Source organism: Rhinolophus sinicus, linkage group LG03 (genome assembly GCF_036562045.2).
Source record: "Rhinolophus sinicus isolate RSC01 linkage group LG03, ASM3656204v1, whole genome shotgun sequence".
In the NCBI taxonomy this organism is placed as follows: Eukaryota; Metazoa; Chordata; class Mammalia; order Chiroptera; family Rhinolophidae; genus Rhinolophus; species Rhinolophus sinicus.
Window position 1 is genome coordinate 118,598,348 of NC_133753.1, and position 25,275 is coordinate 118,623,622.

Consider the following 25,275-nt stretch of genomic DNA (forward strand, 5'->3'; position numbering starts at 1 on the left):
GGCCCCGTGGAATTGAACATTTATTCAGTATAATGCGGATTACAAATGGTCTCAGAGTAAAGACACAGCCGAGGTTGTGGTTCTACCGTTAAGTCTTTTTATTAAGATCTCAAAAAGATTTAAGCGTGTGCCATGTAGACCCTTTCTTGGGAGACAGTAGAATTTCTAAGTGTATCCAAGAGCAACCCCACAAGTGGCCCAAGGTACAGAAGAGCCTGTCTCAGAAAACGAATGGGTGTGGCTTTTGTCTAAAGAGTGGTTCATAATTTAATACACTCGTATAAGGAACACATAAGTTTTTAAAAGCAATTTTTTTCTGTATTGAAGCATAAGGGATAGGGATAGCATAAAATGCAGAGGCCTTTGAACCCGAACTTTTCTGGCCAGGAAAAGGGCTGAGAACACGACTCAGTTAAAAACATGGGCCACTTTTTTGGAAAAGGAAGGGTGACTCAAGTAGAATAAAACAGCCCAGTGGGTAGAGCCACGTTGTAGAGAATTGCTTCCAGGAAAAAGGAATACTCAAGGAACTGGTAACATGGGCCCAGCTACATTTCAGAATCTCTGGACCAGGGACTACTATGGACTCTTATTGTCCCCCTTTTAGAATGGGAGCTAGTTACCCCACATCTGTCTCACCACTGTATGTTTGGGGTGTAGGAGGCACATAACTGGTCTTATCAGTACACAGGTCTATTAAGCCTCAGTCAAGCTGTCACATACACAGTTGGACCTGGTGTAGATGATGGGATCCTGAGGTTCAAGCCCAACCCTGACTGAGTAATAGGATGAAAATACTGGAGTTTTGGGGAGGCAGTGTTTTGCATGTGGGAGAAATATAGGTTTAAATACCTAACACATATCCCAGACCGACACACTGTACTGCTTAAGTTCTGTTCCATAGGTCATACCTATACATTTAGACAATCAGTTGTACATGATTAAAGCATTTCCACTGTGGAAAGAAATGGGTTGTCACACCAATTGTTTCTACCACCCATCTGTATCTGCAGTGGAAAAACATAAATTTTTCTCATTCCAGAGAGTCTTGTCAAACAATATGATACTCTAACTCTGCATTATTAGTTCTCTGAGTTACAGGCCATATACATGCAGAAACCAACCAAGCAAGAAGAAGGGGAAAGTCATGAAAAACTCAAAAACAGATTTGGCTTTAAAAATAACTGTAGCAAAAGCTATACATATTTCTAAAAGACCTGTAGGTACATTTAAGTAATCTATGTTCAACTCTATCCCAGTACTGCAAAGGGTTAACATTTTAATTTTTTAAAAAAGTATTATTAAACATCTAAAATATCTCAGCAATTCAAAGATGAGTATTCCTGACCACTTTACTCAAGAGAGCAGCTCCCAAAATTATTAAGTCCTATTTGGTATAAAAATACAGCTTTTTTTTCCACCAACACACACACGAATATCTTTGGTATCACATTACTGAGTGGTATTTAAAGGAGTTTGGAAAAATATTGCTTCCTTCTTCCTTCTCCCATGTTAAAGTTTTGTGTGTATTCTTCCATACATATTTCTATAGGACTATACCCAAAACAGTATGGGATATTACATCTTTTACTTTACAATTTTTCCTCACCAACCTCTTTTCAGAGCAACAGATACAAATCTAACCTTCTTTTAGTGTTGAGAGAATATTCCACTGTATGGATGTACCACAATTTATTCAACCATTTGCCTACATTTAGATTTCTAGTTATTTTTGATCCAATAGATGTTTCAATAAATATCTGTGTACATATATTTTTGTTCACGAGTGTTTTTCTTTTTTGGATACTATCTCAAAAATAAGACTGCTCTGGAAAAGGATGTATATTTAGTCTGTATAGATAACTTTATAGCAGTTTAGTTCTGCCAGCAATGTTTCAGTGTGCCCATTTCCTGCATCTTCACCAAAATCGATGTTGTCACTATTTAGACTTTATACCAATTGATAGAGGAAAAGTGGTATCACTTTTTTTTTAACATTGTTTAACCATTAGTGAGGATAAACATACTTTATGCTTGCTGACTTTTTCAATGCCCTGTTCTGTGAATTGTTTACTGATTTCTTCAATAATCTATCATTTTAAAGTTCTCTTTGCATACAGGGACATTAATACTTTTCCTATTACTATTGCACACATATTTCTTCTAGTCTACCTGTTCTTTTAACTTTGACTGTGGTCCCCTGCCATATAACATTGAAATTTTTTGTTTAGTAAAATATGTTTTTCTGGGTTTCCAACCCTGTTAAAAACATCACTCACCCCTCTAAGGATATATTTAAGTGGGTATCTTTGTATTGTGTTCTGACTGTTGAAACCGGTGTGAGAAATTTCCACAATGTTCTTCAAGAAAAAGTAATTAACAAAAAAGAAGAAATCAATTTGGGCAAGAAAAAGAGAGGGCAAGAAAGGAGGACGGAGTTGACTGTTTCATGATTCTAAGTAAGAAAATTCCTACATTTCAGAAAATGAGACTTGTAATGTTGTGAATTCTTCCATCATTATAAAACCACATTCTCAGAAAATGCACAAATTAAAAAACGTATTTTGATGTCTTCACTCCACTAGTGTGGATGAAAATTTACCTATATACACATATATATATATCACTTTAAAAATCCCAACTATTTTTATTCTCACCTTTTTTGAATAATGCTTACCTATTAAGAAGAAAAGGAAGGACAGGGTATCTGGGAAAATTATTCAATCCTTCCTACATTAACCAAATAAAATACAGAAACTTTCCATTTTAAAATGTGACATATACTTTAAGTCATCTAAAGTGGTATAAAAGTTACTTAAAATAATAGCATGCTAAAAAAAAGTTACTGTATCATTGTTTATTTAAAATATTATGATTCTGTATGTAAATACATATGGGCTTACATAATTTATTATTCATATAAACCCTCAATTAAAATGCTCAATTGTTCATCCACAATGCCTTTTTCCTAATAAGCATAATAAATTTTTTATCTCACTGAAAGTGTTTAAAGCCTTCTGAATCTTGATTTGTGAAGAAATCACTGAAAAATAACTTAAGCTTAAATATACCAATGATATTGTTTGCAACGCTGTCACAGATTTCTTCATGGCAAAAGTCATATTGTTATTGCACAACTTACAGGTAATGTTATTATGTGCACACAAACTGTCCATAATGACAGTGTTTTCACTGCAACTAGCTCAACACATTTAAAATTATGACTACAATTTACAAAATCTTTAACAATACACTTTTAAAATAAAAGTATCCTGAGGATATTACAAAATGCATTTTACCAGCCCTTCATTTCTTTGCTTTATTTAACTCTTTAATTTCCAAGATAATAGTTGTTCATGTTTTATTAAATAAAAATGTTCTCATAGTTCCTATTAACAAAATATATTTAAGCTAAGTAGCATATAATTATCCCTTAAACACTTCGTTCCATCTGCCTCTCTTCTTGGTTAAAATCAAGTATTTATCAAGTTTTCTATAATTCTGAATCACAAAAGGTATAGCACAAAACGGAATAAGGGTTAGCACATTTAAGTTACAAGCATTGTGCATTTTTAATATTTTGGTCATATTTTATAATAAAATAATGTTTTGGCAAAAAATAATAAAATACAAAGTTCAGTTTGTTTTCTATTAATGGTAGATCTTGCAGGTATTTTAAGAGTATATATTTGTAAATACTACCTATTTAATTTGACTGTTTTCACATTTGTTTCTAAAAACACTGCTATAAGGTTTTCAGAACTTTGAGACTAAAAGCACCTAAAAAAAAAAAATGAAATTTAAGTAAAATATTTGATGCTCAAAAAAAATCCTTTCACAAATTTATAAACGACTTTTAAGTGTCTCATATATGCCAGCACAGAATTGTTATTGCCTGCTAGGACTTATTTGACTCAATGTAAATATAATCTTTAAAACAATAATTTTGGAAGTCTTCCTGAAATTTATTTGAAAATTTAAATGGGAGTTCAAAAATTAAAAAAACAGCTGCAAAAAAACTTGTTATTCTGGTGGTAGTAGTTGTTATGGCACAAAAACACATGAAAAGACTTGTAGTTTTCTTTTATATATACACAAAGTAAATTCAAATAAGATGTGTTCAAATAAGATTCAAACACATCTTATTTGAATATATATTGTATATATTTGTGTGTGTATATATATGTGTGTGTGTATATATATATATATATATATATATATATATATATATATATACACACACACATACATACATACATATATACACATAACCACACATGTATACATACACATACTTGGGCTCCAGAAGAGAAACTGATGAAAACTTACATAATGAGCCATCTGGCTCATCACTGAAGACCCAGTGACAGTTTCAATGGAGATGTTCATTATTTTATTGATTCTTACCGAAGTATCAATCTGTCATTAATTAAGAGAAGAGTTTGAGATGTCTGTGTTTGAAAAAGAAATGAGAATATGTTGAATGAAGTGATGACTGATGTGTAACTGCCTTTACAGAAACGTTATTTTTACTGTGAAAAAAAATTCATGCAGAGATATCTGCAGAAGATTTTATCAACCAGAAGAAAACAAAACTTCTTTAACATTATGAAATACTCACTATAACATACTATAAATATGTATTCTTACAGCATTATTTATACATTCTACTTTGGGCAAAATAGTCTAATTCTGAATGACCTTGTTAATTTTTAAGGCATCAGTGCATCCAGGGCAAAGCTCCACAAAATAAATATGAAAACAAGAATGCATTAGCTCATTTGTGGAATAGAAAGTAATCACTGTACATTACATGTGTTGGCCACTTCTATGGATTAGGTAACAAATTATACATTTTACTGTCAAAATGTTACAGCATAAATTTCACATCATTTTTCAATACTTCATTTAATGGGCTAAACTGATCTGGCAGTATTCTCATTTTCATTGTTCCATCAGCTCCACATGAAAAAATGTGATTTGCTGGCCCTGTCTCAATTTGCATCACTCCGGTTCCAATATTTCTGAAAATGGATTGCCGAGCATGTTCATTAATGAAAGTGTGAAGAAGACTGAAGGTAGAGAAACTCCAAATCTGAAAGATATTAAGAACAAAGTAAAAATTGGGGTTGATGATTACCTAGAATATCCAAATGTAAAATTCAGGCCTATCTTCTTGTGCAAATAGGGAATTTCTAAAACAAGATGGAGAAAAACCTGTCTAAGTTCATAAAATCTTGATTCTGTATAGGGTATGGCAATTTTCCAAATCACTTTGATATTATTTCATTCTGCAAAATCCATTCAGTAGGAGAGGAAGATATTTTTAAATCCTGCATTGGAGATGAGGTACAAGAAGGTTAAGTGTACAAAGCTAAAGAAATTTGCACTATTATGTAAGATATTCTATCTTTTAGCAAAGCTTTTTCTATAGTGGGATGATCCCTTCTCTATAATATGGAAGAGGAGGCCCTCAGACCAGGCAAAACTATGTTCCAATTGCAATGATAAAGGTAATTATTATAACTTCAGTATACTTAAGTTTACTAAACAGATTTTTTTTTTCAGCCCTTACCAAAATAAATGTCTGTTCCTAAAGTAATTTATAAGCATCTTCACATATGTGAAGAACTTAAATGCTTTCAGGACATCATTTTACGTTTAAGGAAACCAGTATATTTCCTGTTTTTTTAGATCACATTAAAACAAATAACTTTATTTTCCTTAAAAAATAAATCAATTCCTACTATTCTAGAAGTTATTGTTTAACTGTGACTTCTGAATATTACATTGGATACCTTCAAACATTTTTTTAATCTATTAAATAATAAACCTCAGATTAGAGCACAAACTAAAGAACTATCTAAAACATAGTATGAACTGCCTAAACTGAGGGCAGTTTAAATAAGAAACTAGCTTTGAACTGAAGGAAAAGAATTCTGTATGGAAGTTGGTGTATATATTTTATTTTAAGAAAAGCCTTTTCAAAATTCTATAATTCTGGCTGAGAATTTTTTCTGGCTTGAGAATTATGAAAACAATAGACCGGCTCTAACAAAGTAGTCCAATTTAATTGTACAAAATAGTCTTTCTAGTGCTTAAATTAATGGATTCTAAGAAATCAGGCTCCTCTAGTAGGTTGCTGAGCATTAGAATAATTTAGGGACTAGTCTAAAATACCTTATTCCTATAGATCTTTCCAAATGTGGTCAGAGGACCCTCCATCAAAACCACTAGGTATGTGTTATAAAAATGCACATTCCTGAACCTTGGACTTACCAACTGAGTATTTTCAGGGTGGGACCTAGCAACATTATTTTTGGAGTAGGGTACATTTTTAATAAGCTGTTTAACATTTTAAACAACCTCTTACGTTTTAAACACAGTGGAGTTTGAGGAAAACTCTTATAGGCAGGGTTCATCTAGGTATATTAAGAATTCTTGAATCAGGCACTGAGTGCTTGCATGCTGCTGCCACAAATGAAAAAAAATACTCATAAGGAAATATGGCAGTATATTTCACAGCACCTGAAATTGAATTCAGTAACTTTCAACATGCAGTCAAGACTAATTCTAATGTCTGAAATATGGTTAGAGCTTGTGCTCTAACCAACTGAGCCATCTGGCCATCCCTCATTAAAAGATTTATTAAACAGCAATTAACATGGTGGACTACAAAGGAGTTAATATTTCTATTATGTAAATGGACTGACGTCATCAATATGATTAAATACCTAAGGTTTTTGAAGATTTTTTTTCATTTTGTAGATATGGTGGCATTACTATATTTACCTTTATGTTGCCTTCAGCAGATCCTGTAACAAAGTACTCTTCAGTCTGATCAATAGAAATGGCTTTAACAGGAGAATCATGGCTCTGGAAAAGCTGCCTCCGTTGTCGTTGCTGAAGGTCAAATACACATGTAAAGCCTTTTCTGCCACATGATATTAGCAGCTGATGCTTTGGAGCATATGCTAAAACAGTGGCTCCACTATCATGGCAAATAAATGCTGAAAGTTAAAAAAAAAAACAAGTAAAAACCATTTAACAGTATATGAAACAAACTTCTGGCTTTTGGCCAAGGTGGAGTGTTAGAACAGATTTAACCTTCTGCCTGAAACAATTAAAAAACCAAATAATATACAGGAAACAACGATTTGAGACATTGGGCATCAGGCAATGAAGAAAAATGATCTCTAAATGATGGGAAACAAACTCGGTGAGCCATACAACTGCATAGCTTATTGCCTATGAAATGTTTTCTGGCCATGGCACAAGGAAGGGGAACCCACCTGAACCAGGTTCCTGTTCTCAGAAGCCACAGTGGAAAACCTCATAATTCACCAGGCACAGGAGAGAATACTCAAAAGGGTTCTATCACAGTAGCAGGGCAAAATTAACCCCCAATACTGCTTTGGTCCTGTTTAACAAAGCCCCCCAAATCTAACTGTTTCCAAGTAACTTTGGCAAAATATTTAACTGTTTCCAAGTAAATTATTCCCAGAACAAAGCCCAAAAATATTTACAGAATATGAAAATAATTAGCACCTAATAAAGTAAAATTCACAATGCTTGGCATCTACTACAAAATTACCAGGCATGCAAAGAAGCAGGAAAATATAACCTAGAAGGAAAAGAAAATCCATCATTTGACACTAACCCAGAAAATGACAGGGATGATAGAATTAGCAGATAAGGAAATGATGAGTATATTGCATATGTGCATGAAGCTGGATGAAAGATTGAGCACATTAAAGAGACATGAAAGATATTTAAAAAAAAACAACCCTAATCCAAAGTCCAGAGATTAAAAACCACGTTTGAATGAAAAATAAATTGGATGGGATTAAGAGTATATTAAACACTGTAAAAAAAATTAGTGAACTTGAAGACATAGCAGTATAAATATCAGAAATATAAAATTACAATTAATATTTTTCTTAAAAAAATTCTTGCCTAACAAATGTTAGGGAAAAAAAAAATCTGTAAAAAGCTCAAAGACAATATAGCATAATGACAGAGAGTGAAGATTCAGGAGTTAGAATGCCAAGGTTTAAATCCTGGATTTTGTCTGGATTTATATGTATACCCTAGGTGAATTATTTAACCTAAGTCTCAGTTTCATCATTTATAAAAGACATAATACCACCTGCCTCACAGGTTTGTGTGAAGATTAAATTAGCCAATATATTCACAGCATGCATAGTACATGACATATAGTAAGTACTCAATAAAATTTAATTATTATTATTGTAAGACTCTAAATAAATCTAATTACGGAGAGGGATTTTAAAAATCTTTTACCAGCACTTTTGAGATAAAACTTAGAGTAAAATGCAAAAATTGTAAGTATACATCCTTTATGAGCTTTGACAAAGATACTCATATCAAGACATAAAATGTTTTCATCATCCCTTGAAAGTTCCCTCATGCCTCTTTGTAGCCAATTCTCCTCTCCCAAAGAGAGTCACTACTCTAATTTTTATCTGATTAGTTTTGCCTGTTCCTGAACTACATATAAATGGAATTTTATAGAATATACTCTTTTTGTGCCTGGTTTCTTTTCCTTCAACATGTTTTAGAAGTTATTCCATGTTGTCCCATGTACCAGTAGACCATGCTTGTATTGCTGAACAGTATTCTATCACATAAATATACCCCAGTTTCCTACAATTATTATAGCACTATTTGTTGATAAAACAATGTCTCCATTGAATTGTCTTTGGTCTTTATTAACAATCAGTCAACAGACCAACACTATACATTCATGGGTCTATTACCGGGCTCTCTACAGGCATACCTTGCTTTATTATGCTTTGCTTTATTGCACTTCACAGATATGGTGCTATTTGAAATTGAAGACTTGTGGCAACCCTGCGTTGACCAAGTCTATTGGTGCCATTTTTCCAAGAGAACTTGCTCACTTCATGTCTCTATGTCATATTTTAGTAATTCTTGCAATATTTCAAACTGTTCCATTATTATTACATTTGTTATAATGATCTGTGAACTTTGATGTTACTATTGTAATTATTATAGGGTCCACGAACCATACCCACATAAGACAGCAAATTTACTGATAAATGTGTGTGTGTTCTGACGGCTCTACCAACCAACTAGCTGTTCCCCCATCTCTCTTCCTCTCCTTGGACCTCCTATTCCCTTAGATACAACAATATTGAAAGTAGGCCAATTAATAATCCAAAAATGGACTCTCCGTGTTCAAGTGAAAGGAAGAGGCACATGTCTCTCACTTTAAATCAAAAGCCTGGAGCTGAGCTGCGCCCTCCACAACTAAGACTGAAAGGACAACAACTTGACTTGGAAAAAAGTCCTGGAAGTACACACTGTTCCCCAATAAAGTCCTGTTCCCCTTCCCCAATAAAATCTTTGGAAAAAAAAAAAAGCTAGAAGTGATTAAGCTTAGTGAGGAAGGCATGTCAAAAGCCAAAATAGGCCCAAAGCTAGGCCTCTTGTACCAAACAGTCAAGTTGTGAATGCAAAGGGACATTTTTTGAAGGAAATCAAAAGTTCTACTCCAGTGAACACAGAAATGATAAGACAGTGAAAACAGCCTTATTGCTGATATGGAGAAAGTTTTAGTGGCTAGAAGCTCAAGCCAGCCACAACATTCCCTTAAACCAAATATTAATCCAGAGCAATGCCTTCTCTTTACTTCTGTAAAGGTGGAGAGAGATGAGGAAGCTGCAGAAGAAAAGCTGGAAGCTAGCAGAGGTTGGTTCATGAGGTTTAATGAAAGAAGCCGTCCCTAACATGAAAGTGCAAGATGAAGCAGCAAGTGCTGTTGAGAAGCTGCAGCAAGTTCTCCAGAAGAACTAGCTAAGATAATTAAGGACGGTGGTTACACTAGATGACAGATTTTCCGTACAGACAAAACAGCCTTATATTGTAAGAAGATGCTGTCCAGGACTTTCATAGCTACCGAGAAGTCAATGCCTGGCTTCAAAGCTTTAAGGGACAGGCTGATTCTCTTGTTAGGGACTAATGCAGTTAGTGACTTTGAGTTGAAGCCAATGGTCACTTACAAACACTCCAAAAATCCTAAGGCCCTTAAGAATTATGCTAAATCAATTCTGCCTATGCTATATACAGGGAACAACTAAGCCTGGATGACAGCCTATCTGTTTACAACATGGTTAAATGAAAACTTTAAGCCCAGGTATGTTGAGACCTACTATACAGAAAACTTTAAGCCCAGGTATGTTGAGACCTACTATACAGAAAAAAAGATTCCTTTCAAAATATTACTGTTTATCCATAATGCATGTGCTCACTGAGTTCTGATGGCAATCATACAACAAGATTAATATTTTCATGCCTGCTAACACATCTGTTCTGCAGCCAATGGATCAAGGAATAATTTTTTTTTCTTTAAAGGAGGGCACAGCTCAGTGGCCCATGTGGGGATCAAACCGGCAACCTTGGTGTTATCAGCACCATGCTCTAACCAACTGAGCTAACCGGCCACGCCCTAATTTTAAGTCTTACTACTTAAGAAATACATTTTGTAAGGCTGCAGATGACATAGTGATTCCTCTAGTGAATCTGGGCCAAGTAAATTGAAAACCTTCTGAAAGGACTCACCATTCTAGATGCCATTAAGAACATTTGTGATTCATAGGAAGAGGTCAAAATATCAACATTAACAAAAGTTTGGAAGACACTGATTGCAACCTTCCTGGATGACTTTGAGTAGTTCAAGACCTCAGTGGAGGAAGTAACTACAGATGTGGTGGGAGGAGCAAGAGAACTAGAATTAGAAGTGGAGCCTGGAGATATGGCTGAATTGCTGCAACCTCATGATACAATGTGAACAAATGAGGAGTTGCTTCTTATGGACGAGCAAAGAAAGTGGTCTCCTGGGATGGAACCAATTCTGGATGAAGGTGCTGTGAAGACTGCTGAAATGTCAACAAAAGATTTAGACATTACATAAACTTAGTTCATAAAAATCAGCAGCAGGGTTTGAGAGGATCGATTCCAATTTTGAAAGAAGTTCTGTATTTTACTGTAAGTAAAATACTATCAAACAGCATCGCATGACAAGAGCAATAGTTCATGAAAGGAAGAGTCAATTGATGTGGTAAACTTCATTGTTGTCTTATTTTAAGAAGTTACCACAGCCAACCCATCCTTTAGCAGCCACCACACTGAGCAGTCAGCAGTCATCAACACTGATGCAAGACCCTCCACCAGCAAAAAAATATGACTCGCTGAAGGCACAAATGATGGTTAGCATTTTTCAGCAATAAAGTATTTTTTAATCAAGTTACGTACATTGCTTTTTTAGACATAATGCTATTTCACACTTAATAGACTACGGTATAGTGTAAACATAACTTTTATAGGCAACGGGAAACCAAAAGATTTGTGTGACTCACTTTACAAGCATCCCTCTGAGATACTGCAGGTTTAGTTCTAGACCACTGCAATAAAGTGAGTATCACAATAAAGCAAGTAATAATCTTTTTGCTGGTGGAGGGTCTTGCCTTTAATTTGTAAAAAATGCAACGTCTGTGAAGAACAATAAAGCAAAGTGCAATAAAATCATATGCCTGTAGAACAATATTCACTGTGTTGCGGTGCTGTGGAAACGAACCCACAATATTGCCGAGGTATGCCTGTATCCTGTTCCATGATCTGTGTCTATTCTTAAGCCAACACCACCATGTCTTAATTGCTGTAGATTTATAGTAAGTCCGGATATCAGGTAAGTTGAGTCCTCCAAGTTTGTTTTTCTTCAGTATTCAGTATTCTAGGTCTGGTGCTTCTTTATATAAACTTTGGAACTAGTTTTCTGATATCTGCAAAATAGCAGGCTGGATTTTGATTAGGGTTGTACTGAATCTATAAAGTTGGGAGGTACTGAGATTGTAACAATATTGAGTCTTCCAATCTGTGGATGTGAAAAATCTGCCCTTTTATTTTTAAAGATTTCACTGGGGAAGGGGAACGGGACTTCACTGGGGAACAGTGTGCACTTCCAGGACTTCTCCCAAGTCAAGTTGTCCCCTTATTCTTAGCCACGGAGGGTGCAGCTCAGCTTCAGGTCCAGCTGCTGTTGTTAGCTGCAGGCAGCACAGCCTACCATCCCTTGCGGGAGTTGAACCGGCAACCTTGTGGTTGAGAGGACGAGCTCCAACCAGCTGAGCTATCCAGGAGCTCAGCAGCAGCTCAGCTCAAGGTGCTGTGCTCAATCTCAGTTGCAGGGGGCAGAGCCCACCATCCCTTGTGGGAGTCGAGGAGTCAAACTGGCAACTCTGTGTTTGAGAGCCCACTGGCTCATGTGGGAATTGAACCGGCAGCCTTTGGCGTTAGGAGCACAGAGCTCCAACCGCCTGAGCCACTGAGCCGGCCCCCCCTGCCCATTTATTTAGATCTTTGATTTCTTTTATCTTTTATGTAGTTTTCCCCAACAGATGTTATACATATTTTGTTAGAGTTATGCCTCAATATGTCATTATTTTGGGTGCTACTATAAATGGTAATGTTTTAAAATTTTCAAGTTCCTTTTGTTCACTGTTGGTATACAGGGGAGCAACTGACTTTATAGTACATTGACCATGTATCCTGTGACTTTGCTATACTTGCACATTAGTTCTGAGAAGTTTTTTTTGTAGATTCTTTGGGATTTTCTACACAGATAATCATGTCACCTGTGAATAAAGGCAGTTTTATTTCTACTCTTCCAATCTGTATATATTTTATTTCCTCTTCTTGTCTTATTGCGTTAGAACTTCCAATACAATGTTAGTTAAATAGGAGTGGAGCAAGGGGACATAATATGCAATGACTGATGTTTACAATTATGATTTGTGACTATCAGATCCAAAGTAAAGACAATGATTTTTAAATTATCTATGTTCTACTGTCCTTCATCAAGGTATAATGAAGAGTTAATTATGTTTGTTGCATTTTTCTGGTTTCAAACTCTGCCACCCTGGGCAAACCTCATGGGCTAATAAGTATGTCATTAAAAAATCCATTTAAAAATCATTTTTAACTTATGAATTTCTTGACTTTCAAAATTTATAAAATTTAGCTCTCAAAACTTACCATGTACTAAACTATTGGCAGGTGTTACAAGAGTATCCCACAAACATACGTTTCTGGAAAGAAAAAAGATTACTTCTTGAGTGACACAAAATGTTAACAGAATTAAAAGTATGTGTCAGTTACATAACATTTGAACCTTGCTCTTACAGAAAGTTCTTAAATTTATAAAAGCTCCTAATACAAGTAGCTAATATATTTATGTATGATTGATTTTTACAGAAAATTAAAAAAAATTATACTTTCATAAAACTGAATAACTTAAGAATAACATGTATTTACCAATAATACTATATAAAGCCTGAAGATGGAAGCTACTTTTTATATTAATTTATTCTCTAACAGTAAGACTGATATACACAAATAGCAGGATACACTGAATTTTCTAGAGCACAAAGGAAACTTATTTTTACTATAAATGAGAGCAGCTTTTACACTGCTTTCTATGAGTTGCAAAAAAGGCACCATATAAGAATTTCTATGGAAGATAGGCTGAAAATTCCATACTCCTACAATCCCATTTCTACAGCAAAATGTGACCTCATAGGTAAATATAAAAGCTCAGCAACCTCAGTTGGCCTTGATCTCACAACTCAGCTTTAGGTGGGAAGGCAAAAGTTAGGGGTATGGAGACAGAGGCAAGAGGAGACATTTTCTTGCATATTTAAAATTTTTGCCAGAATGGGGACAGGTTGCCAATTATTAGCTATTGTACAACTAACAAGTCTGAATTTCCTGTTATCTTTTTGTGAAACAATGATAATATCTAATAGAGCCATGGTGAGGATTAAATAGCATGACCAATAAATAGCTGTGTTTTCTTTCTTGCCTCTAGCTTTAACACATATAAAATGATATGAAAAAAAATTAATTCCACCATCGATCAAATCCCTTTCTCCTAAAGTCTTAACATTAGAATATTAAAAATATAAAAGAAATGGATTGTTTTTAATGGCACCATAATATCCTTAAATTTACTATTAGAATACTAAAAATGCCCTAGAAACAATTTTTATAATAAAAGTATTTAAAGGCATGATTATAAAAACACTGAGACATAAGGACATAAAGCAATTAAAAATAAAGCTTAGCTATACATATACATACTTCAGTTTTAGTTATAATCTCTTACCTATTGTCAGTTGAAAGACCAGCTGTAGCTATCAGAGAGGAGGAACTAATGAAGACAAAATCATTGGCTGTTTTGTTATGACACTGCCAAGTCTAGAATGGTTATAACAACAAATGTTAATATTGTCATTCACAATTTTATAACTAGGTAGATGCATTAATCAAAAAGTGATCATGTAATTTGTGGCTTGCTTAAACCTTGTTTTTTTCCCCGCTGAACTTTAGAAAAGTTTCAAGGGTAGTACAGAGAACTTTCCTACACCCTTTACCCAGATTTACCAATTTTTAACATTTGCTATATTTGTCTTGCCTCTCTTTTTTACACACTTTTCCTGAATCATTTAAATAAGCAGCATACTTCATGATGCTTTACAAGGCCCTTTGTTTTCATTCAAACAAAAGCTCAAAGGGAAATAAAAGGTTAAACTCTAAATATTTCCTTTAGAATATTTATGAAAATTTTTGTCTTAGAAGACAGAAACTAGGATCTTAGGTGAAATTATTTATTTTCAGAAATATTCAAACTCTTAATTAATTTTTCAAATATGTGAATAAAAACATATTAATAGTCTACAAAATTTTTAAAAATTACGTTTTTCAATATTCCACCAAACAATAACTTAAATTATTATTAGAGGTTTAGTCAATTATAAAGACTTTCAAGTTATATTTATTCAGATGTTTCTCTTCAATAAAAAATGACTTTTTAAAGCATGTTAAAAGCATCACATGAAAGATTTTTCCTTTGAGTCACTTACCATTCTCCTTGCCCCTTAAAATAAAATCTACTTTAACTCCCCAAAACCAATTTTGTAAATTTTTAATCCAATTTATCTCTTTAGAAATTAAATAACAAAAGGCTGTCCTTTAGGGAACATCAACTTGTATATTTAAATATGTTGGCTTAATGAAAACTTGATGAAAAATAAATACTCTTTCAAGGTACCCTCATTAACCCTCCCTTGCTTGCTTTCACTCAGATTAGTACTATATTCCAGCATTTAACCTTGGGTAAATTACCAGAGTCTAAAGCCATATTCTTATTTTTTTCTCCATAGGTATTGTTTAGTTTTATAAAGGGCTTCACCAAAAAATACATTAAATATAAATTCAGTGTTCTATGAAGCTGAAGAAAGTTCATTAAACCCATGTGATCCTGAGTAGAGTTGTATCTTTTTATTTTTTTTAAGAGATGGGCAAGAAAATAATAATACCGGCTATATGATATGCTTTCTACTTTGTTTGTTCATAAGAGACAGCTGAAGAAAAGCAACCAGGTACACTCGTTGGCTCATTCTTTTTAGGTATAATACCTATTGCAGCTTTGTAAGGCTGGAAAAGGGCTTGAGTAACCCACAGGTTGCATGGGTCTCTGGAGGTACACGTTGGTTCTATACAGGTTAATTTTCCAAGTTACCAGAGATTTTTATACCTCACAAGGTAATTTTCACATAATACAAGGACAAGAGCTTATAGGAAACTGAATACATAGGACCAGATAGATTTTATTTTTTGGCTTTAATATTTCTTGCCGCAATATATATTCTCCGTATCTTTAAAAATTTTTAAGTTAGGAATTCTTGGCTTACCAGGTATGGCTTAGGCATGCTTCCAGTAACTGGACAACATTTCCAGTTTGTTTGATACAAACTTAAATATCCATCAGCATCAGCTATTCCAAACTTAGGGAAAAAAAATATTTAAAAATGTTTAATACAAAAGCACATATTTACCCTTACTATCAATCCCATATTTTGATTCTTAAATATTTGACTGATAAATTGTTTGACTTTTCACTTCACCTATGCGTGAATCTAGTCCAGAAAAACGTTTAGCTACTGCTTAAAACATTTCCAGGTTAGACGTAAAAGAAACAAACATCAGACACCCATTTTATTATACTAACCAACAGCATAGTCTGTATATTCTCCGTAAGTACTCCAAAAACAGAATACTGGATTTACACATTTAAGCTATGTGAGAAAGTTTAGCATATGTAAGATAGAAAACTGTTCATTTTGAAAAAGACAAAATAAGGACTTTCAGAAATATACAATAAGGAAAACATGTAAAGAACAGTAGAAAGTAAAATGAAACAAAGATTATCACAGTAAAAGAATTCAACTGTGGGAACTCACGGCAATTTGATTGGGAAAATATCAAATAATCCAGTAAGGGAGTATATGATACAGATCTTGAAGGATGAGTAAGAATGTTAACATTTTTTTTCATTAGATTATAAAAGTAATGCATGCTTATATATATATAAAATAAAATAAATGTTTACTTTGGACTCTTGCCCTCTCCCACTTCCAGATTTCATAACTATAAAAAATTTGATTGGATCCCTCTGAGATTTGTTCAAACATTCACACATACAGGTTTTTTTTTTAAATTAGGATCATAACGAATAACAGTTCTACAATTACATTTTTGTCTTATTATAACCATCTTTCCACACTTGTAAATATAAACATACCTCATTCTTGTGTTGTATAGTATTACACTGTATAGTTGTATTACAAGTATTTGGAACTCTTCCCTTATAGACAGTTTCCAATTTTCCCTACTATAAAAAGTATTGCTTAGAACATTCTTGTACATATACCTTTGAGTCTTTATGTAGGATAGGTATCTAGAAATTGGAAAGCTTTATCATTTAAAATTTGTAGGTGAAGACAAAATTAAATCCTTAAAGGTAATATCAATTTACACACCCAATTTTCATACACAGTAGTCAACGCTGCATATTTTTAAAATTTTAAATATTTGTCAATTTATAGAAAAAAAGCTCATTTTAATGTATATTCCTTCATTAGTAAAGGTTATTGGCAATGCAGTTTTTTTTTTTTAAATAAATTGATTGTTCACATCCTTTTCTACTTCTCTATTGTCTTTTAAACAATGATTGGTAGGGCTAATATTAGGAATATTAACCAATTGTTTACTGTATTTGTTACAGATATTTTTCCAGGCTCTATCCTTTTTGTGATTTATCTGATGTTTTCTATAGTAGATCTAGGTACATTCTTCAGAAAGGGTATATGGAATGTGTTAAGTCTCAGCACACTTACAAATGTGTTTATTTTGCCATCAAATTTGAATAATAGTTTGGATAGAAACTGACTCACAGTTTCCATTCCTTGTTCATCAAAATTCTGTGAGTATTGCTCTATTTGTTACCTCTATTTTTGAGTAGGCCAACGCCATTAATTTTGGAGGGGATGGTGGAGCAATTATTAAGTAACCATTTTTATCTCCACTCCTTCCTAAAACTTTTCTTTCTTCTTGAATTAAAACAAAAACAAACAAAAAAACACGAAAATGAAATAATCAGAATGTATCTAGTCATGTGTTATTTCTCAGTACTTCTGCCTGGTACTTGGTAGGCCCTTCCTTTTCTAAAATTCTAGTTTTTTCTTTGCTTTGACAATTGTTAGTAAAGTTACATAGGTTTCAGGTGTACAATTCTGTAATACATCATCCATATATCACATTGTGTGTTTACCACCCAGAGTCAGTTCTCCTTCTATCACCATATATTTGACCCCATTTACCCTCTTCTACCACTCCTCTTCCCCCTTACTCTCTGGTAACCACTAAACTATTATCTGTGTCTATGAGTTTTTGTTTCTTCATTTGTTTGTCTTGTTCCTTTGTTGTTTTCAGTTTTATATACCATATATCAGTAAAATCATATGTATTTCACTAACCCAATTTTGGGAAATTGTATACTTTTAATTTCCAAGAATTCTTTCCTTTTCTTCCACTGCCTTTGTTTTATAGCAGCTTGTTCTTATTTCAGAATGTAGCGTCTTCCTGAATCTGAAAAACTGTTCCTCACAGGTCATTTGTTCTGCTTAATGCTGTTTTTCAGGCTTAGTTTTTCTGCAGCGTTCAATGACTTTTGGCAGTCTGTTTTTATTTATAATTAACAAATTGGTCAGCATCATAATATAGTATGGGTCATCTGTTCCACTGATCCTAGTAAACTTCCCTACTAAGGGAGATAACATGCTTAGGTTCTGTGTTATTTGGCTCCATCATGGCTAAGGTGAATCAACAGTAAGTGGTCTCCCTGTCAAAGATACTTGGGCAGGTAATGACTGAAGAATAGTTTGTTGTGTCTTACAATAGCCTATGTAAAAGCTTAGGGTTACATCTATAAAATAATCCCAATTGTAGAAGGTCTTGAATGCCATGCTAAAGAATTTGGGCTTCTAGATACAATGAGGAGCCTTGCAGGGTTCTTTTGAAAAGAACAATAATATGATCTCATCTATAGTATAGTTACATAACTATGTAATTTGTTACCTAACTTTGTTGGCAACATGAAGGATGCACTAGAGAGATAAGGGTTGAGGTATACACATTAGGAAGAATATAATATTTACAACCAAAGTGGAAAAGCATGAGCACATAGAGGATATTGATAATTTACACAACTGAAACAACAGTAGGATTCTAAAGGCTTCTACATTAAATCCTGTTAATTTCCCATTAAAGAGCAAAGAATGTTGCTAATTGGTATTAGGAAATTAATATGCTCTCAAAATTTTGTTTCAATACTACCTGAAAAAATTATCATTGACTTTTATGAAATGGTAATAAAGCCATGTGATAAACGTTGTGGGCAAAAAGGTTGCAGCCCAGCATGATACAAGTAACATGTGAGAAGGGTTGAAGGTTTGGAGGTTGAGGGAAAACAAAAGGCAAGATATATCATTAGCTAGGGCCTCTGTGAGTGTTTTCAGTGAAGCACGGCTCTGAAGACAAAGAGCAAGCTGATTTCCCATTTAATAGTTGTTCAAAGTACTAGTGAGATACCATGAACAGAGAGAGGCAGTTTGAGGAAAGGAGGATACGGGAAGTGAAAAGTGTTCTAGAGCAGGGTTGGCAAACTTTTTCTTAAAGGGCCATATAGTAAATATTTTAGGCTTGCCAGCTATAAAGTCTTTTTTCTCTTGAACTCTGCTGTTATAGTGGAAAAGTAAACATAGAAAACAAATAATGAATGAGTAAAACTTTATTTACAAAAATAGGTGGATAGGCTGTAGTTTGTTGATGCCTGTTCTGGAGCAGTGTTTCTCAAAATTTTTAATGTGCATAAAAATCACCAGAGTATCTGGCTAACGTGCAGATGGTGATTCAGTAGGTCTGGAGTAGAATCAATAATTTGCATTTCTAAGAAACTCCCAGGTGCTACTTGCTACTTGACTGTACGTTGAGTAGGTTCCAGAGGATAAACAAAGTTATTTAATAAAAAATCTGTACTATAAGGTGGTTCTGTAATCATTTGGTCCTTAAGCAGGATTTAAATGAATTTTAATAAACATACATACAATGTCTTTCCAGGAAGAACCAAATGAATTTAAGTGCTCTTGAAGAGAAATTTTTTTTAAAGAAGAATTCATATAGACTAATATTTTACCATTGGTTCACTGAGCTGATCTCTTCAGAAACCCAAACTAGTAATATTTATAAACCTCCAACATAATCAAACCATTTTTCCATTTGCATTTTTATATACTATATGCTACCTTATTTCCCTGGTAGTTAAATCTCATTCTTGTAACTCTTGAATTGCCGCCAGATCGAAAGCAGGTTATTTGTTGAGAATGGCCCCATTCAAACATTCTGACACTTCCATCTTGAGCTCCTGTCAGATCTGCATTATAGAGGGTAAAAATTACAAATTTATTTAAGGAATCTTTGGAAAACTTACTGTTTAATCCAATGCAAAACTCTTTATGGAAGAAACACCTATGAAATGAATCATAATTCATTTACATGAATTCATCAAATTCATTTACATGAATTTACCTTTGTATGAAATTTTGCTTGAATACTCTTAATCTTAAAAACAGGTAACTATATGATGTACTTTTATTTGACTGAGAATATATCTTCACACAAAACAACAGAAGCAATTAAATCAGACCTCTACAAATTTTATTTCCTTTTAAAATTATCTCAATGTTTTAATAGCCTTTAATAAATAACTTTTATGGTAACCACTTAACAAATGCTGGGGTTACTAAAGAGCCAGTTCTTATCAGTCATACCATTAATGTTTGAATATATACATTTTTCTCTTCAAAACAAATATTATAGGAGGTCTTGAATGTCGTGCTCATGCTAAAGAAAAAATCATTTCTGAGTTATTCTGATTGACCTGATATTTCAAACATATATTATTTGTTTTATTGAGAAACATGAACATGCTAAATAATTGCTAACACTTCACTGTACCATTAACTAATTGTGTGATACTAGGAAACTTATTTAACCGCCCTAAGCCTATTACCTTCCTCTAAAAGGAGAATAATGATACATAAGTCACTGGATAGTTGTGAGAAGTGGGATAATTCATATAAACCATTCAGAAATATGCCTAACATATAGGACTCAATTTATGTTAAGTATAATGATCAGTATTAATGAGGTACAGAGGTAATGAGAAATCTGATTATTCTATATAAAGATCTAGCACATTTCTAGTCATATATTAATATAGATTCCCTCATTCCTTACCAAGTACTTAAATAAATGGACTTCAATTGTTCTGAAATGTTTTAACACTGGGCTGGGGTTGAGAAGTTGGGTATAATTTCTTGAGACTGGGAATGTTGGCTCTTTTCCCTTGCCCCCAGTAGTCTTAGCTTATTCAAAAAAATAAATCTGGCTAGTTGTGTTTAAAATCCACTCAAAGTTTTCTAGTACTATTTATGATTTTAATTTATTTGAAAAAAAATCCCTAATTATTAGTAGCTGACATAAAATGAGATCATCTCTTAAAGCCTTTATAAACTAGGATTTTAAAGAACAAAATTAAGTTTCCTATAACCAGGTTGTCTGAGCAAATATCCCTCACTAGTAACTCAAGAGTGTCATATAAAAGCAGTAGGATTAACTACAATGGCAAACCTTAATAGGTTCATTATTTTTTAAAAAATTAGACTTTTAGGACTTCTATTTCCATTTTAATCCAACCCATTAGCCTAACTTCTAAAAATTTCCCTAGAGTAAAAGTCAAAAAGTAGTGGTTTCTAATGACTGAGGTTTTTTTTAAAGATTTACTCCAAAGGAAGAAACTATTTTGAGGTATCTGAAATTCAGAGTAAAATTTTAAAAACTCCTGTCTCATAACATTTCCACTACACAAAAAGTGCTTATTGTTGAACTAAATTACTATCTGTGGGACTTGTTCATGACATGAAGAGACATACTGAAAAAAAAATAAAAAAAAATCCAGTGATTAATTTAATTAGCTTTCAATTTTTCAAGGCTCTTATTTGCCAGTATGGTACTTCTTTGAAGAGAGAAAGCACTTAGCCCAAGACAGAAGTGATCTGATGCTACCTAATAACTCTGAAAATATGTCCATTAATTGCCTTTGAAGCTAGGGATCTCTTTATTTAAATTTATGGGATTGAAGTAGAGAATTCCCTATAAACTAGTCACCTGTCAGGACACATGCTGCGAAATCCCTTCAATATTTCAGGACACTTCCAAACTCTACTGCATAGAGTAAGGATAGGTTTTTAAGCAATGCCAAATATTTCTTGCTGTGAGAATAATATTATTCAAGCTTTGTTTTAAAAACACATTTGACTCCTTACTCTCTAAGCTTTGTGACTAATTTTTAGTTCTCACTTCACATTAGACTTGTTAGAAAATATACTTCTAGTGCCGAATAAATTCAATGTAGTGAAAACAGACTCTTTTATTCCTCAAGTATAAGTAATAGAAATTACTCTCTTCGTTTTAAATGTATGGTTCTCTTGAACACTTCTGTTGGATACTGGTGCACAACTTTGACAATATATGCTTACACCACTTATGATAATTACCGTGTTTCCTCAAAAATAATACCTAGCCGGGCCATCAGCTCTAATGCGTCTTTTGGAGCAAAAATTAATATAAGACTGGTATAATATAATATGAAATATAATAAATATAATATAATGTAATATAATATACCAGGTCTTATTTTTGGGGAAACATAGTTAGTAGAAAAGAACATTGGTTCAGTCAATTGTATTTTATCAGAATATCTCTAAAAAAAAGGTGGTCAATTCTTTTACAGTTTATTAAATTGGAGGGATATAAGTACCTCTTAATGAACATGCACTATTTTTGTTACTGTGTGGTAAGACAACTTGATGAAGGGCACAAGTTAAAAATTATATATATAAAAAAAAACCTGGACTACTCACATGCCAATATGAATAGATTCCAACCCACCAGTTAATTTTAAAGTTGTCTCTATTATTTTTTTCTCTGCTTCAATATTTCCAATACAGTCCCCATAAATTAAGTTATTTGTTAAAGGAAGAAAAACTTTTGAGATTCCTAGAAAGATTAACTGAAAATAAATATATCCTGCCTTAGAAGGTAAGAACTTACTAATAATGATTTCCTATACTTACTGTATCTGATAAAAGATAAACTGACAAAATATTAATAAAATAAAAACTGATTATGATGAGCCAATAAATGACTAAAGCATTGTTCTGGTTTATGTAACAAAAGATGGAGGTGATCCTATTAAAACAATAATTATCAACTACAATTTAACATTGTGTAATGAGTACAAAAAGTTTCAGAAATAAAATGTGCTAACTTAAAAATATGCAGTCAAAAATGCTAAAAATTTACTACACTAAGTTACACTTCTCTATTAATTCAGGAAAATTTATTTTTCTATTTTTATCTAATTTTGAAATGAAGATCTTATTTGCTAGCAAACATTCTCTAGAAAAAAAGTAAATATTTTGATTAAAACTAAAAGCTTCCTTTAAATTCCTTAGAGTAATGGCTAAATATTATCAACTTACAGTAAGGTAGAGTGGGATGAGAAGTCATTCTTCTGACATTATTAATGGCTTTCTTAATCATCTGTTAACAAAGAAAAATCGTTCTTCTAGTTACAGTAGTAATATTAAAAATTTTACTTGTTACAGGAAACTCAAATAACATCGATTTATTTTTATGTGATTCTGTAACTGTCATTATGAGTGGTAAAAAGACTAAACATGGCAACAGAAATTAAGTTTAATAGTTCAGCCCTCTTATATTTAAGTGTACACACATTTTCTGCATAATTGACTAGGCTGTAGGAACGAATTCACCTTGAGAATTTAGTCTTACCTCCTTTCTTGCCAATTCTTTTCTGATCCCATTAAATTTATTGGGATAATCCTGAATAGTATAAGGTTAAAAAGACAGGCAGAAGCATGTGAAAAAAAAAGAGGTAAACAGAAAATTGTATAAATTTTTAATTGATAGTCTGGAACTGTTTATTTATCCACTTGTAGATCATGCTATAAATATTTAAATAGCCTGTCAAATAAGAGTAAAATAAATATGGGAAATTAAAGGGATAATTTTAATTTATAGAACATTTCCTATTTATACATCACTATAACTACAGTTATATTTTATCCTAAGTTTGTAGCATCAGTCTCATGCAGATTTATGTTACTGTTGTTCTTTTGGATTTTAAATTGTTCAAGTAGCCTGGAGTTGTGAGTAAAGTGGAGATTTGATAGGGAAGAAGGGATTATCCAGCAGAACTAGTGAGGGATAGAAACACTGAAAGAGGGGGGGGGGGGACGAGGAGGGAGTGAGGAAGAAAAGAAACAGATACATTCCAATACAACACAAGTTTTTCATAACAAGTGTTCTTTTGTTAGTATTCATAAATCAATAAAATAGGATTAAGAAAATATTTTATTAATTCTTCACCAAAAAACCCCAAAACTTGCTGAATGTTTAGCAAACTTCATGTTTAAATCTCATGTTCCTCTTAAAGAAATGCCTAAGAGGTTCCTGTTCTTTCATCTTTTTATCTAACTAAATGATACTTTCTGAGTAAAGTATCAAAGGAAAACCATGAATAAAAAAAATAAACACAGCTTTAAAAAAGTTCCTGAAAGCATATGTAAAACACTTTAAGGGAAAAAAGTCATTAATTATTTTAGAAGAGCATAAACAAAGAACCCCCTTATTACATCTGTGTCTTTTTCTGGAGGATGGAGTGGGGCAATCCAAATACTTACGGTTACAAATCAAAATGACCCTAGCTAAAAATATGTCCTTCTAAGATTTAGATAGGAAGAAAATTCAGTTCTGAGAGGAATGGCAATGGTAAATTCTGTATTATAATGCTTTGGAGTATAAATAAGTATTTTCTGAGCATCTACTATATGTTAAACACCATTCTAGTTAGAAATCATCAATGTACAAGGCAGGCAAAAAGCAATCTCTCTAAGAGCTTACATTCCAGAGGGTATAAAAAAGACATCGAAATAATGTATAATTTCAAAACTGATAAAAGCTATGAAGATGATAAAATGGAATATGATATAGGGGGTAGGGTAGGGAGGGGCAGATGCCTTCACTAGGGAAGCAAGAGAAATCTATGGAAATTTGAGTTGAGATCTGAATAGCGAAACAGGAAAAGAGCATTTTAAGCACAAAGCAAGGCAATGGCTCCGACATGGCAATGCACTTGATGTGTCCAAGGGACAGAAAGAGACCACCCTAATAAGAGCAAAGAGAATCTGGTGTGGAATGGAGATGAGGCTGCAGAGGCTGGCATGAGTTAAACCACATCGGCCCTTGGAGGTCATGTTAAGATATTGTTTTTTTAAAGTTGTACTGGGAAATCTGAAGTTTTAAGCAGGGGAGTGACAACATGAATGGTGCTTTAGGAAAGAGCAACTCTGATTGAGGAAGAACAGAGGGAGCAAATGTGGGAGCAGAGGGACCAGCAAAGAAAGCTGTTACAGGAAGAACTATATTGTATTCTCTAAAACTGGAGTTGGAAAAGAGTGCCTATTATTTCTTATCATATATTTCGTATATTCTCTTTAAGTTCCCCTGTAAAAGATGATAATATCAATAGATATTTTTAAATTCATTTATTTTTAATTAAAGTTTATTGGGGTGACAATCAGTAGGCTTTAGAAATGAATATTAATATATCTGTCAATTGGAAAACATTATTAATGACCAAGTCATTCATTTCAGTAATTACTAGGTAGCTTTTCAAATTCAATTTAA

General features: G+C 33.2%; 1 protein-coding gene across 5 annotated transcripts in view; it reads right to left on the minus strand.

Moving 5' to 3' along the window:
• Positions 1–2,842: 2,842 nt before the first annotated feature.
• The window catches only part of DMXL1 (Dmx like 1), a 111,613-nt gene continuing 89,180 nt past the window's right edge, over positions 2,843–25,275 (minus strand). For 4 of the 5 annotated variants that reach the window (XM_074328572.1, XM_074328571.1, XM_074328574.1 and 1 more), the window contains 7 exons: positions 23,046–23,106; positions 19,746–19,873; positions 15,795–15,887; positions 14,207–14,298; positions 13,078–13,130; positions 6,793–7,010; positions 2,843–5,095 (listed from right to left, as the gene is read on the minus strand). In XM_074328572.1, coding sequence (XP_074184673.1) covers positions 4,871–5,095; positions 6,793–7,010; positions 13,078–13,130; positions 14,207–14,298; positions 15,795–15,887; positions 19,746–19,873; positions 23,046–23,106 — 870 coding nt within the window. In that variant the 3' untranslated portion in view covers positions 2,843–4,870. Of the gene's footprint in view, positions 5,096–6,792; positions 7,011–13,077; positions 13,131–14,206; positions 14,299–15,794; positions 15,888–19,745; positions 19,874–23,045; positions 23,107–23,301; positions 23,410–25,275 lie in introns of those variants that run through there. The other variant, XM_074328575.1, reaches the window with a different exon arrangement.